The sequence below is a fragment of the Polyodon spathula genome, chromosome 1 (assembly GCF_017654505.1).
Source record: "Polyodon spathula isolate WHYD16114869_AA chromosome 1, ASM1765450v1, whole genome shotgun sequence".
Taxonomy (NCBI): domain Eukaryota; kingdom Metazoa; phylum Chordata; class Actinopteri; order Acipenseriformes; family Polyodontidae; genus Polyodon; species Polyodon spathula.
The window spans coordinates 49,777,365-49,792,368 of NC_054534.1; the positions used below are offsets into that span (position 1 = coordinate 49,777,365).

The following is a 15,004-nucleotide window of genomic DNA, read 5'->3' on the forward strand; positions in this document are numbered from 1 at the left end:
GTTATTGCAGCATTTAAAAATATAAAATCCATTTATACAAAGACTCCCAGCGTTCTTGAAAAGATCTGCATTTCCTTTGTTTTTCTTTAGTATTTGTTTAGCTCTCATTAGTATCTATAGTTGATACAGCGTCTGTCAGTTTTGGCAGATTCTACTATACTTGCTGAAGTGGTTTTCTCCCACTTCTAATTAAAAAAAAAAATAGACACCTAGGTATTTCATCCTGAGGTCTCAACCTGCGTCATGCCTACTGTAGATGCCTGGAACCAGATCCAGACTGCCGTGCTTGATCATATGCCTTGAGAGGACATTCATCTTATGGACTGTGGACTGCCCTTTTAACTTCCACAGAAATGTGTTGACAAAAATGAACACCTACAGGGCTGACTGCTGTCGTACAGCTGGACTGGAAAGTACCATACAAGTCAAAATGGGCTGCAAACTGGTGCTTCGCGAGAACATTGACATTGCCACTGGTCTCATCAATGGGGCAATAAGGAAGCTTAAAGCTGTTTCGTACTATCTGGAAAACACAAGTATGGCAAAACCATAACCATCTCATTTAACAATGGAGTCACCCATACCTTTGAACGTTTACGCTCAAATTTTGAAATCATGGACAGAGTTTACATTGTTCAAGAGCACTTCCCAGTCATTGTTGCTCATTCAGTCACCATCCACAAATGCCAGTGTAAAACTCTAAAAACAATTAGGATGGATCTTCCTAACTCCATCTCCTCCTGTGGACAAAGTTTTGTTGCACTTTCCAGAGTTACATCCTTAAGAGGTGTCCACCTTGTCAACTTTTTGATCCCACCTGCATTAAGGCACCTCAAACTGCAGTTGCAGAGTACAAAAGGCTCAGAGGGATTTATTGCCTTAAGTTGATAAGCTTGAAGGAGACCAACACGCATAAGGGACACAAGGTAAAAGATCGAGTGCATTTCATTCAGCGAGCCAACACTAATGTTCAGGAACAGCAAAAGCCTCAATCTTCTAAGAGAACACTTGCAGTTACACATTCATTCAGAGGCTTGAGCAATCCCAATTTCACCTCATGCTATGCAAATACAAAATTGCAGTGCCTTCTTCACTTGCAGCCTCTGAAGGATTCATAAAAGAGTCAACAAGAGGCTATCAGGAGCTTTGTTCACAACTATGATCACTTGCAATCTCTGTGGACAACAGGAATGACCAGTTATCTTCCATTATCATACACCAAGGACAGGGTGTTACTTCAGGACACTATGTGTCTCTTCTTGCTGTGGGTGCTACTAGAAAATGGGTGCATGCAAATGATGGACTCATTGAAGTCAAACCACGGCCAACAAATGCAAAGGACATGGATATGACCTTTTATCAAGAGATCTAATGCTTTACAAATGGCTTACATTGGCCTAACTTCATAACACCTCTATAACAAGGAGAATAATGTTTTTTTTTAGCATTAAAATATGTGGGTATACTACTGTGACAGGGTATTGCGGGCCCAGGTGGTATCGGCAGGCAAAGAGACTCAGAGGCAAGGAAACTGCAGTTTAAGTGCGGCTGCGCAGTTTAATAAACAAAAATAAATAAAAAAGTTGAACAAAACACTGCTCACAGAGAAAAATAAAGGTTAAATAAAAGCAAGTCACGAACACAATAACAGAAACAAAAATAACCAGCTCAAGGGCCAAAAAACAAAAGTTTTAAACAAAACTGTTCAGGCTGAGCAGACCCTTCACTGAACCTTATCCAAAACACAGTGACACAGTGACAAACTTCTTCACCCATCAACTCCCCCCACCAAACAAAGGATTTTCTCAGTTTTTATACCATGTGGCTGGAACCTAATTATCAAGTACATGGTGTATGTGAAACACTATCAATGTAAAATTAAAATGAAGAAAACAAGGTTATAAGTTTGTTAAAGACAAAAGGTGAACTGTAATTCCCCCTAAACATAAATGGAGCATCCCTTGCAGAAGTTTACCATGGCAAGTGTGCAGTCATTTTGTAGTTTTCTTGTGGTTTGCTAGCAGTGTTATACTTAAGCAATAGAGCCTGTCGATGCGGGCCGTACCGTGTGGTAAATGACCAAGACTGGAGTTATGTGTCCTGTAGGCGAGGGCGCTAACAAAAGTCAAGGTCATCTAACACACGGTAGAGCCCTCATGGAGAGGGTTCTATCGCTATAAGAAAAACAATTTATTTCTTTATTTTCTCTTTTGAAAAACCCTTTAAAACCTATCTTTACTTTGAACTTCTGATATTTCGCCAGGTAACATTCTGCTAAGGAAAATAGTTTCTAACATGATTAGAATAGAAATACGACACGTAGAGAAAACATTATTATTATTAAAATTATTATTATTGGTAACATATTTATTTATTGGGGTCTTACTCTTTCTTATTATAATTTATCAGGACATGTACATAATTACCTATAACAGATTTAAATGATAGAGCCTGCTAATGTGGGCTCTATTGTGTGATAGATGACCATAACTGGAGTTATACATCACATAACGAGTCAGTAGGGGAGCTGGGATTTGAACCGCATACTTACTGGTTATAAGCCTGTTTCTTTAACCACTGGACCACACAGCCTCTTTTAGAAACTATATTTACCTTGACAATAGACAATAGTCCCTAACATAATCAGAATAGAAAAATTGCATATACGTATAGAAAACATTTGTTATTATTATTATGATATTGCCAGATAAATTAACTGTAGGATTGTTGAGTAGTCCGTGTAGTATTGAGTCGGACTTGAAACTTGTTGTTGGAGGCGGGGCGTCATTCAAGCAGACAAAGCGGATTGGCTGGTGCGGAAAGAACTGAAACAGGGTTGGCAGTTTGACTAGGGAGGCTGGTTTTGAGGGAGGGTGTTGTTTGGATCCAGCCAATGACAGAATTGTGGACCAATCTTGTCTTCCCTGTTGATTTGCTGTCCAGTAGCTGCGAATTGAACCTTCATTATAGTGTTCTGACACAGACATGATTTTGCTTGTCTCTAGACCAGAGTCAGAAAGTATGTTTAAGTAGCTTTTTATGTTATCAGATTAGTTGCAGATTAGAATATTAAGGGAAAAAAGTCGGTATATATGCGCAGTTAAGCACAGTTAAGCACTTCAATGTTCCAGCGGGCATCTATTCAAAATAGAAGACTGCTAGATCTGGAAGCTGATATGCATTTACCATAATTTACGATGGTTTGCCATGTTCTTTTATATACTTTACCTTCCCTTTCAGGACTTTAAAATGCTTTCCTATGTTTTCACTATGCTTTATTATGCTTTGTTAGCTTTTATTTTGGTAAGCTTTTATAAGGAATACAGTAAAAGAGCGCTTTCATTGTTCTAAATAGAAATGCATGCAGATCAAATTAATACAAATGATGCCTTACACAATCTTCTGTATCTTTTTTTAGAATTTAGTAGCTACTACTGATTATGTCATTTAGAACCCTGTGGTCACTAAAGCTAACAAATTATGGAAATCAATATTTATAAACAGTTCCAATGCATCTGAAGAACATATTTTGTAGGCTCAGAATTCTTAATTCTAATTCTCACCTCAAAATGTAGGGATTACATTTTCTTTTGAGTATTGTCAAAACTCATATCAGGTTGTTAGATATCTAAAATGCAGAACATAATGTACCTATTTTCAGTCCTAAAATGTGCAGTTATTTCATCAAAAGCACTGCCACTGAACATTTCCCACAGTATTTTAACACTTGTAAATCTTATGCATTTAAAAACAAAAGTTAAATATATTTGTAAGTCACGCCATTAAAACACACTCAATATTAAAAACCTTGTGTTTAATGCTTTGCTTCAACAGTTTAAGTTGAGTTATACATCTACCTTATACCTTTTGTAGGGATAATGCACAGCATTATGAAAATGTCAATATGAAGAAGGAAAAAAAGAAATGTGAGCACTTCATCCCACGATATCATGAATCAGTCACACTGCAAGAACAAAAGAAGGTAAAGTTGATTCAGCAATAGCTCTGTACTTAAACTGTAGTTTGTCGTAATGTGGACACTCAAAATGAAGATGCACTGAGTAGATTAGAGCTATAGGAGTTACCCATAGCACTAGAAGTGATTTTCCTTAGAAATGAACTACATATGAACCTTTCTGATTATTAATCTGAATTTACACCCATGTTCATATACAGTAATAATATAATTACAAATACTTTAACTTTTTGAATTTTATTATAATTAAAAGATATAGTAGGATACATGTGTTACAGGAAATTCTAAATTATGATTTTGTACATTTGGATGAAAATACATAAATAAATAAATAAATAAATAAATAAATAAAACATTTAACATATTAAAAACAAGTCTAAATATAACATTTAATCGATGTCAGTAAAATCCATTAACTTGCCAAAATAAAATTTTAACAGTTTTAATACTAGGGGCTACTATAGCCTGAGTAAAAGGACAGGTGATATTGTTAAGTGTGTTTTTTTTAAAAGATTAAAATGGGGGAAAAAAAACACTAGATGGCAGCAAAATCTAAGGGACTGTATATTTAGTACATTCTTCTTAATCTGAAATATAATTCATATTTGTATTTCACAAATATTATTTCACAAATACACCTCTATACCTGAAATGTGTATTTGTGAAATACAAATATGAAAATATGAAGTATATCCCATGCTGCATTTAATAACACTATGTAACACAATTTTTGTTCCTGGGTAGTAAGTGTTATTTCCTAATTGCTTATACCTCAAAAGTACAGAAAATGGCTATTATTCCCCACAAACTTTGCTTTTGTGACCAGGACAGTGATATTCAAAATATCACTATTTCCAATGGGAAAACGGGCAAATGTGTGTCTTTTCGTTCACATAAAGTCAGAAAAAAACAACATATGAATCCAAATTAACATGTATTTATACTAAAGTAATACAAAAATGACTACAAAAGATTTAGAAGTGAGTAGTTTTTCAAGATTTACGATTATACTGTAAATACAGTATAATCGTAAATCTCGAAAAACTATTCACTTCTAAATCTTTTGTAGTCATTTTTGTATTACTTTAGTATAAATGCATGTTAATTTAGATTCATATGTTGTTTTTTTCTGACTTTATGTGAACGAAAAGACACAAAAGCTCCCGTTTTCTCATTGGAAATAGTGATATTTCAAAATATCGCTGTCCTGGTCACAAAAGCAAAGTTTGTGGGGAATAATAGCCATTTTCTATACTTTTGACCATAAGCAATTAGGAAATAACACTTACTACCCAGGAACAAAAAAAAAAAAAAATTGTTACACGGTGTAATCAAATGCATACATGATGGTTCACATGTTAGGTAGTCTATAGAGGGTCTTTGAAAGCAGTTAACAGTAACATAAATATTATATTTAATTGTACAATGAAATAACAAGTAGGTTATTACCATTTACCTCAACCACAGAGGCATGATGTGAAAGTAATTAAAGATGTAAGTATGGCGTAGTAGTTAAAACACAGTACCCTCCAATAAGTGGGAGGAAGGATGACTACATGCATAATGCCTGAGGTGATGCATTTGTTGCTCATTGGACCCTAACTACTAAATATTTTGGTAGCCATGTATTTAAAAATAGGGCAATATATTCATGTAAGAGGGTTTTGAGTGAGGACAAAAAAAAAAGTGTCACTCCAGTCACTCTGTATTTTGGGTATCACACACTGTTAAATGGATTGCTCACAATATATATATATATATATATATATATATATATATATATATATATATATATATATATATATATATATATTTGTGAGCAATCCATTTAACAGTGTGTGATACCCAAAATACAGAGCGACTGGAGTGACACTTTTTTTTTTTGTCCTCACTCAAAACCCTCTTACATGAATATATTGCCCTATTTTTAAATACATGCAAAACAAATGTAGCACAACTCTTCACCTAACTTAACATAACCCATTAAAATGAAAAGGTGGACAATTCTTGTCATTGTATAATAAAGTATATTAATAGGTCAATGTATCACCCCAGCCATAATTATTTTACACATGATGATGGTATTTTATTCATTCAATTTTAATATACTATTCATGGTAGTTTATTTAAAATATTTATTTTTATAACTATATATTACTGAATCCAAACCCATCCTTCGTCATTGGTTGCTATTGAGAGGCCCTATAATGTTTAACTTGGCTTAAGTTACCATATTTTTATACATTGTTACTTTTATTGTTTTTATAACTTAGCTCCTTTTTTGTTATTTTTCTTGCTAATGAGTACAGACCAATGTTTCTGTGCCGTACCTTGTCTTATTACTTATTTTTATAAGACTAGATTCCTAAGAGTCTGTTTCTGACAAGACACACTGGGAAGGTTATTTCCAATGACTTAAAGAGAAATGTAACAGGAACATTTTTCTTTCGAAAGGGAGAGACAAACAGAGGGGAAGAATTCTTTTGGCAAGACTAATGATCACATAATCTCACGACTAGGCTTTTCAGGTTCATCCCTTTTGCTCATCAATCAGTCAGAAATACCAGGCACTGACCATTAGGTGGTTTCATTAACACCCCACGAACTGCCTGAGCAGGGCAGCCCACATCTGTCTTCATTAGAAGGTGGTTGCTGCTGGTTGAGAACAGATGGGTCATTATTGCCTACATTGCCCTCCGGGTCTATCTGGAGGACGTGTGAAGCTGTCCTACATAGGACATTCAGACTCCACACAGAGCTTACAAAATACAACTAAAATAACAGGGACTTGTTTAAACAAAAAAATATACGGTATAACAGTAAGAGGAATTTTACAGTGGTATTTTGCACTGTATTTGTGTTTTTTTGGAATTTGGAACCGTACATTTTCACAAAGCTGTTTACATAAACAGTGTGAGCTGCTCTTAAGTGTGGGGTTCTCTTATTAAACATCACAGTAAACTATGATGTGGCTATTACTCCCTGCCTGATTGACATACAATGCAAGAAATTATTGTAACAAGCATCCCCTGCGATGGCTGTAAATTCAAAATTAGTCACCAGTAACATGAAAAAGTTGATTGCAATGACCTTTATCCACTCTATGCACATGTAAGTTTGACATATACAGAACAGTTAATAGAATGTCCAGACTAAGTTTAGTCAAAACTGAATTTGCACTCAAGATATTTGTAAAAGAGAAACAGGCAAACAAGGTACCTCCATATACCCCCAGATTTTTATATTCTTTACTTTGTCCTTTTCAGGTTTTATCTTAACTGGATAAGTAGTTATTTAGATGTATATAGATATATAAAAATGTAAGTGTATGGTATGTAAGTTGTATGGACTGACAAAACACTCTCATGCCCTCTAGTACCTACAAGACTTGTGACAACTGGACATACATTTTTATACAAAACTTGTATATATGCCATCTCTAACATATCAGCAGAGGTATAGTGTATTCATAAAAAAAACTACATTTTTATGATGTCCTAAAAAAATAAAAAATAAACAAGACAAAATTTGAGCTAATTAAGACCTTATTTTTTTGTTCAGATTTATGAATGGATCAAGTTAGCTGCAATTGTCTATGTGTAGTAATTAATGAGGTGTTTCAGCCAACATTAGCATGGTAATAAAGATGCTCTTGAGTTATCACCAGCCAACTTTCATTACAAGACAGTGGGCATACATGTGTTATTATGATTTTTAAATGGTTTTATTTTGGTAAAAATAAATAAATAAATAAATAAATAATACTCTACTGTATATTCCCAACATTAGGCTAATATGGATTCTTATAAACTGACTACATTACTTCTACATTATATTTTCCTGGATTACTCAGTACAAATCAGTAGCACTTTATATGCTGGCCTTTTGGGGCATTTACAGTTCTCTTTTTTTGTAAAATAAATTGTACTGAAGTATTACATTTATTAAGCGTATTGCAATAAACTGTATAGAAACAACACTGCAAATAAAACTTACTGTGTAATGAATGAATTCAGTAGCTGAGCTGAGTAGCTGATTTAATTCTATTGTTGATCCATAACTATATGACACTCAATGGTAGTGAATATAGTAATGCTAAAATAAATTAATTTTACAATATTAAGAGGTAGCAAATACTCAAGCTCATTAGTGTCTCAAACAACAAATATTGCGTTATTATGCAAAATGTTATTTCTCAATAATTGTTTATTCACAATAATATTGCGTTATTTATTACTGCAAGATAGTTTTCATCCGCGATGAAAAGAGAAGACAACCACCAAGATATTACTTGTGGGATATGCCTCCTATTGGTAGGTATTCACTGAGCTCTTTATATCAGAGCTGCCGATAGGCCCCTTCCTGGGGTGACATCCAAGATCCCGCCTACCGAGGGATTAAACAGTCAGATCACGGAAGCCATGTTTTCTTTTTGCATTGAACCCGTGAGGGTGACTGTTGCGCCCTCGCTGGTTGGTGATCATCTTCCTTTCAGGGAAACGGGTATGGTAAGTAACGCAATGTTCCCTTTCAATTCGAAGACAATAGCCAAGACATTACTTATGGGGAAGTTTTCCAGAGCCGTCGCGAGGGAGAAGGAATGGCAGCACATGAAGGATGCATCGGAACCGCATAACTCAAGGTTAGCGGTGCAAGTGTGCAACCTCAAGGACCCTCGTGCCTACTGAAGGCAAGGAAGGATCTATCAGGTTAAGGCAATAGAACCTGGAGAAAGAACGATTCGGATAAAGGACCGCCACCACAGTGAGATATTTTGGACTGAAACAATCCCGTTACTGTGACAAGGAAACATTTTCGCATGTGTCGAGAAACATTTGAAAAAATAGCAGGGAAATGTAGTCCTGCTCGTCCTGCCTGCTAGAAAAGCAGGCAACAAATTGGAGAAGGTCTATACATGTGCATACATTTAATTGTATTTATTTTTATTACAGTCAAATTCCAACTCATCATCTTTATATTGTGTCAGCAATGCAGAATTAAATGCTCTATGACCTTTAAGTTTCAGTCGAATATGAATTACCAGGTATAACACTGAGTTAGAGATTTTATTTAGAACTACAGATATCATTAATTATTCAATTAGATGTGCAACCTTGTGGCAAAGTGCCCGCCCGTGTGTATTTTCTGTTATATGATGTGTGTTAATGTTGGTGTATAGTCACTGGTACATGGGATATAAACCGGTCTGTGTAACACAAGTGTTTAAAATGTAGATTGTATTTAGCCACGAGGATTGCACAGCACTTCACGTGCAAGTAAAACGTAGTAATATGTGGGCATGGGGAATTGCACTTTATTAATTCACGTGCAGTTGTACCGCGACTCCAATTGAATGATTGATTCGCAATCGAGTGTTTGTACAGTTGCATAAATGCTACATGTTTTCACCCACTCGGTGTTGGGTGTTCAGTGAGTGAAGAACGGGATTGGAGATGGAGGTAATAAATAATAAAATAATAATGTAAAGTTAAAATATCTGCTCACCGTGTTTTGTGTAGTGTTAGTCCGTTTTGTTTGTCTCTTTTGTTTTGATGAATGTGCCGTGTCCTGTGTTTTTGTATTGTTACAACCATTTATTTTCTGTTTGTCTGTTCATTTATTAAATGATGAGCGAAACCATTCACTCAGCTCCACCAAACTCCACCTCTCTTTTTGTTTATTTCCTGTTTCTGGTCTGACGTCCCCCACTCCGGCTGTCTTTGTGACACGTGGTGTCACTGTGGGATTACCAGCGCCTCCTAGACGCAGACCAGAGCAGGAACCTTAATTTCTTGTTTAAAAAAAAAAGACAAAAAAAATAAATAAATGTCAGAAGACGCCATCAGGCTGAGGGACTGGATCCAGGACAATGCTGGGCTGGAGGCCCAGTCCATGCCCATAGCCATCCGGGTCCTATGGCTGATGGACAGGAAGCGATGAGAGGGAACACACCCCAAACTCCCTGGAGGAAGGGGTGGAGTTGGTGCTCTGCTACCTTACTCTGAATTAATGTTTGGTTGGCATCTGATTTGCAAGTGAGGGAGAGCCGCACCAGTACCCTGCAAGTTAGGAAGAGACGCACCAGTTCGCTGCAAGTGAGGGAGAGCCGCATCAGTCCCCTGTAATATGGGTAGACTACACGCCGCTGCCACCTCCGCCGCCAAGAGACTACACGCCTCCGCCACCTCCATCGGCAGGAGCTGCCTCTGCCTCCGCCACCTCCACCAGCAGAGGGTGAATGCCTTCTGGGTCCCTTTCCCCCAGCAGAGGATGAGTGCCTACTGGTATCGCTTCCATCACCACCAGAGGATGAATGCCTGCTGGTATCACTTCCCCCACCAGCAGAGGGTGAATGCCTGCTGGTATCACTTCCCCCACCATCACGAGGAGAGGAGCTGGAGCTGACTCTGCCTCCATCACCATCAGGGGGAGAGGAGCAGGAGCTGCCTCTTCTTGCACCAGAAGGACCAGGACTAGATCCTGGTGGTCCTCAGCAACCCTTGCATAGGCTGCTGAGGGAAGCATGGGGAAGAACTGCCCAGGTAGTAAATAATAAAATAATAACGTAAAATTAAAATATCTGCTCACCGTGTTTTGTGTAGTGTTAGTCCGTTTTGTTTGTCTCTTTTGTTTTGGCGAATGTGCCGTGTCCTGTGTTTTTGTGTTGTTACAACCGTTTATTTTCTGGCTGTCTGTTCATTTATTAAATGCTGATCGAATCCACCAAACTCCACTTTTCTCTGTCGTTTATTTCCTGTTTCTGGTCTGACGTCACCCACTCCGGCTGTCTTTGTGACAAACCTAAACCACATCTTTTTTTTAATTTGGGGAATAATGTAAACAGCAGTTCAGCATTGATGTAATATTAAATGCAGTTAAACATCTTCAATATAAACTTAAAATAATTATTTGTTGCCCCAGGTTTGCATTATTGATTCACTGAAAGAGTTTGAAACCTTTAGTTTGTGGTTGGGATCCATCTATGCTAAAGTAAAAGATATGTTCAGTTTCATATCAGCCCTTTTTACAACGTTTCATATCTTTATATAAATGTTTCCTGTAAAAAGTGAATTACATTTTTTAGTTTTGCATTTTCTCCTTGTGAAATGTCCTAATATATGCCTGTTCTCTCATGATTTAAATAATTTGTGTCATGAATTAGGCTCGTTGTTTCCTTTTGAATTACTTCTTTGACTACTTTGTGACTACTTGATTTTTTGATCCAGTTTTCTGCTTGTTTTGCTAAAAGGTGTTCATTGCTAATTGTCTTGCTTTTGTTTACTCCAAGCAGCAACATTTCAAACAACTTTTTGGTTGAATCCCACTTGAAAATCCAACTGTTTGATTTAATGAGATGCAAATGAGCAATCATTCTTTAACTTCAAGAACCTTTGAAGGGGCCCCCGAGTGGCGCATCCAGTAAAGTCGCTCCACATGGAGTGCAGGATGTGCCCTATAGCCTGGAGATCACAGGATTGAATCCAGGCTATGTCATTGCTGACTGTAACCGGTGGTTCCTAGAGGGTGGCACACAATTGGCCAAGCGCTGTCTGGGTAGGGAGGGATTAGATCGGCAGCGCAATCTACAGTTTACCGTGCACCAGTGACCCCTGTGGCTGATAGGGCGCCTGCTGGTCTGCAGTGGAGCCACTCAGATCTGTGTTGTCTTCCGACACTATAGGTCTGGTGGCTTTGCTGTCGATCTGCAGTAAGGAAAATGATTGATTGGCATGAACACGTTTCGGAGGATGCATGTTTCAGCTTCTGTTTCCAGAGTCACCTGGGGGTTGCAGCAGTGAACCGGCATAAAAAAATATAATTTGGGTAAAAAAAAGAACCTTTGGAAAAAAGCCTAATTTTTAAATGTTCATTAAAGTTATTTGAGTGATTTGAGTAGTAACACATATGTACGGTCAATGAAAGGCAATTAAGTAGTGTGTTTAATTAAATAATTGCAGTATAACTCAGACAGCCAAATAATTGCCATACAGTATATAAAATAGGAATGTTGCCTGATTATGTAATCTTTGTGCATGATGTCAAAGATTTATTTACCGCATTTAATGATTTACCTATACTACTACTAAGCCATAATTATTAAAAGTAAAGTATATTTGTGTCTGTTTTAGGGGGTTCCTGGTCCAGGCAAATATGAAATTAAAAGCTACTTTGAAAAAGGAAGTACTAAAGAGGCGTCAGCAGTTTTGAACCCACCCTTCCTTTCCAAAACACAGGTAAGCCACAAATGTAGCTACAACTGAAGCCGTAATCTGAAGTTTTTAAGTACTTCACATTAAGTTGAATGTATCAAGACATCAAAGCCCTTGGGTACATTCAAATACATATTTAATGGTTTCAAAAAGTACTTACACTAAAATGTTTTGATGACTTGTTAATGAAGCTACCTTAGTATAGTATCCAATTGCTAGCCAGTGCTCATTGTTGCTCTCCTTGTGATGTTCCGTTATCAGACCTTTCCATTACATTGCCAAGCTTTTGAGGGACACATTATTAACATTACTATCATGGAATCATTAATGTAAGTTTCATCTTAGAAAGCACAAAGAAAACAAAGACAGAAGAACCTAACTTAAAGGGTAAGTAGCAGGGTTGCAGAAAATATAGTGTTATACATCCCCACATGTTTAAACAACAGACCTGTAATTTTTATTTTCATTGTTAACATTCTGACAACTGTTTACACTTATAACTTTAAACTCTGTTTCTAGCTCTTTTTAAAATGTCCACGCTAGTGCACTGGGGGTTTGAGATCTGTCTGCTAAATCACTGCAGGAAGAGTGGTTAAAAAAAAACCAATCATAATAAGTTCTCCAGCTTTTCTGTTCCATACCACATCATGAGTCGTTATTGCTGTGTTACACAATCAGTGCACTAGAGCGGCCATATTTGAAAAGAGCTTTGAAACAGACTTTAAAGTTATAAGTGTAACAAGTTGTCAGGATGTTAACAGTGAAAAAAAAATAAAGCTACTTTATTTTAACAATTGTAGTAACACGTGGGGTCATGTACTGATATATTTTTTTGGAACCCTGCTACTTACTCTGAATTAATGTTTGGTTGACATCTGATTTGCAAGTGAGGGAGAGCCGCACCAGTCCCCTACATCTGATTTAAATAATGAATACAAGTTTTATCAAATGTCATGATTGTACAGTAGATCAAAGTAGTCAAATATGTAAGAACATAAGAACATAAGAAAGTTTACAAACGAGAGGAGGCCATTCGGCCCATCTTGCTCGTTTGGTTGTTAGTAGCTTATTGATCCCAAAATCTCATCAAGCAGCTTCTTGAAGGATCCCAGGGTGTCAGCTTCAACAACCGTTGTCATTTAAATACGGTTTAAATTATAGTTGTCATTTAAATATGAGAAATTACAGTGTTGATTATGAAATATTTTGTATTTTTTAGAACTCTTTAATATATTAATGTTCCCCATGTGTTTCCTCAGAGATTTGCACCTATTAAATCAATCACTCCAGCCCCAGGTTCCTATAATGATCCCCGTACAGCTTTGCAGTACTTGACGAAGATTGCAAGCATGAAGAGAAGTCCTTTTGGGCTAACTGCAGTTCGGTTCATTCCGGAATCTATAAAAGCAAAAACACCAGGTTTGCTGCCAGTCTTTAAATGTAGATTTTTTTATGCCTCACCACTCATGTAGCACATAGTCTGTTTCTGATTGTCAGCCAAAACATAGTCATGAAAATGACAAACATTAATGTAATATAATTATTATAAAACGTAAGCAAAAAATTGTATTATGTATTTAAGTATTTGTATTAGATTATGTTGTAAATAATTTGAAAATCATTCTTTATTGGATGTTGTGATTATTCAATCTATAGCTGTAAATGCATGGTTAAAATTAGTACAAGATAGGGGGCTCCTATAGCCTGGACATCACCGGTTCGAATCCAGCCATTCTACTGCCGACCGTGGACGGGAGTTCACAGTGGATGGCGCACAATTGGCCAAGTGCCACCGGCGCACAAACGACACATGTAGTCTGGCCAGGTTCCTGCGGGCTTGCCTGTAAGCTGCCCAGAGCTGCGTTGTCCTCCAATGCTGTAGCTCTGAGGTGGCTGCATGATGGGACTGCAGTGTGAAAAAGAAGCGGTTGGCTGATGGCACATGTTTCGGGGAAAAAAAATGATAAAAACAATTGCTGAGTACTAACTTAAAAAAATAAACTAAATAAATAAATTAGTACAAGAAAATCTGACATGGGCAAAACTGTTTACTTTAAATAGGGCTGTAACAAAGGGTACATTTTGGACTTCGAAGGTTTGGAACACATTACCGAATGGAGATTTGAACCTTTGATAGTACTAATTTGCATAATTTACTGGTGACCGTCACCATAGCGACTAGTTTATATCTCATTGACAATCCTATTATTTTACAGGTAATCCATATATTTGGAATAAACATTAACATGGAATTTTAAATATGTTATATAGAATAGTATTCATGTTTTTACAATTAAAATTAAAATACACATTGTTTGTGTATAATGTGTCTTGTTATTGCTAACTTGTCTACAAAATAAAAAAGAAAGCAGTGTTTAAAAAATGCTTTCATTCTAAATTGTGATTAAAAGATATCAGTTGGGTAACAGTTTCACATTCCAACACAGATCCTATGTTAGTATCACTCCTGGTTGGGATCTTCATATACAGCACTTGCTAATTTATTTTTGAACCCAAGAAGTAGGGTTGCAACTTTTTAAAATAATGATTGATTAATACTTACACTTTATTACTTGCAACTTTGCAGGGTACCCCGATGTATCTTTATAACATTTATTCGCCTGGTCCTGCCGTAGTTTGTTGAAAACAATTGTTTCCAAAACGAAACATAGCTCAACGAAGTACTTCAAACTGGACGAACATCTTTTTGCAAACTGTAGATAAAATGAGAGGTTTCTCCTTTTTTTCTGTCTTCTGTCTTTCTGAAACCTGTTTCTTGGGCACTGTAAAGGTGCCTGCTCTGTGCTGTAACCTTTCA

The 15,004-nt window shown here is 36.6% G+C and overlaps 1 protein-coding gene across 1 annotated transcript in view; it reads left to right on the forward strand.

The window, feature by feature from the left end:
• Window positions 1-15,004, forward strand: part of stpg2 (sperm-tail PG-rich repeat containing 2) — a 219,172-nt gene that overhangs the window by 78,596 nt on the left and 125,572 nt on the right. Inside the window, exons 6-8 of the mRNA XM_041257083.1 lie at window positions 3,874-3,982; window positions 12,106-12,210; window positions 13,446-13,605. Of these exons, the coding sequence (XP_041113017.1) occupies window positions 3,874-3,982; window positions 12,106-12,210; window positions 13,446-13,605 (374 nt within the window). The remainder of the gene's footprint in view (window positions 1-3,873; window positions 3,983-12,105; window positions 12,211-13,445; window positions 13,606-15,004) is intronic.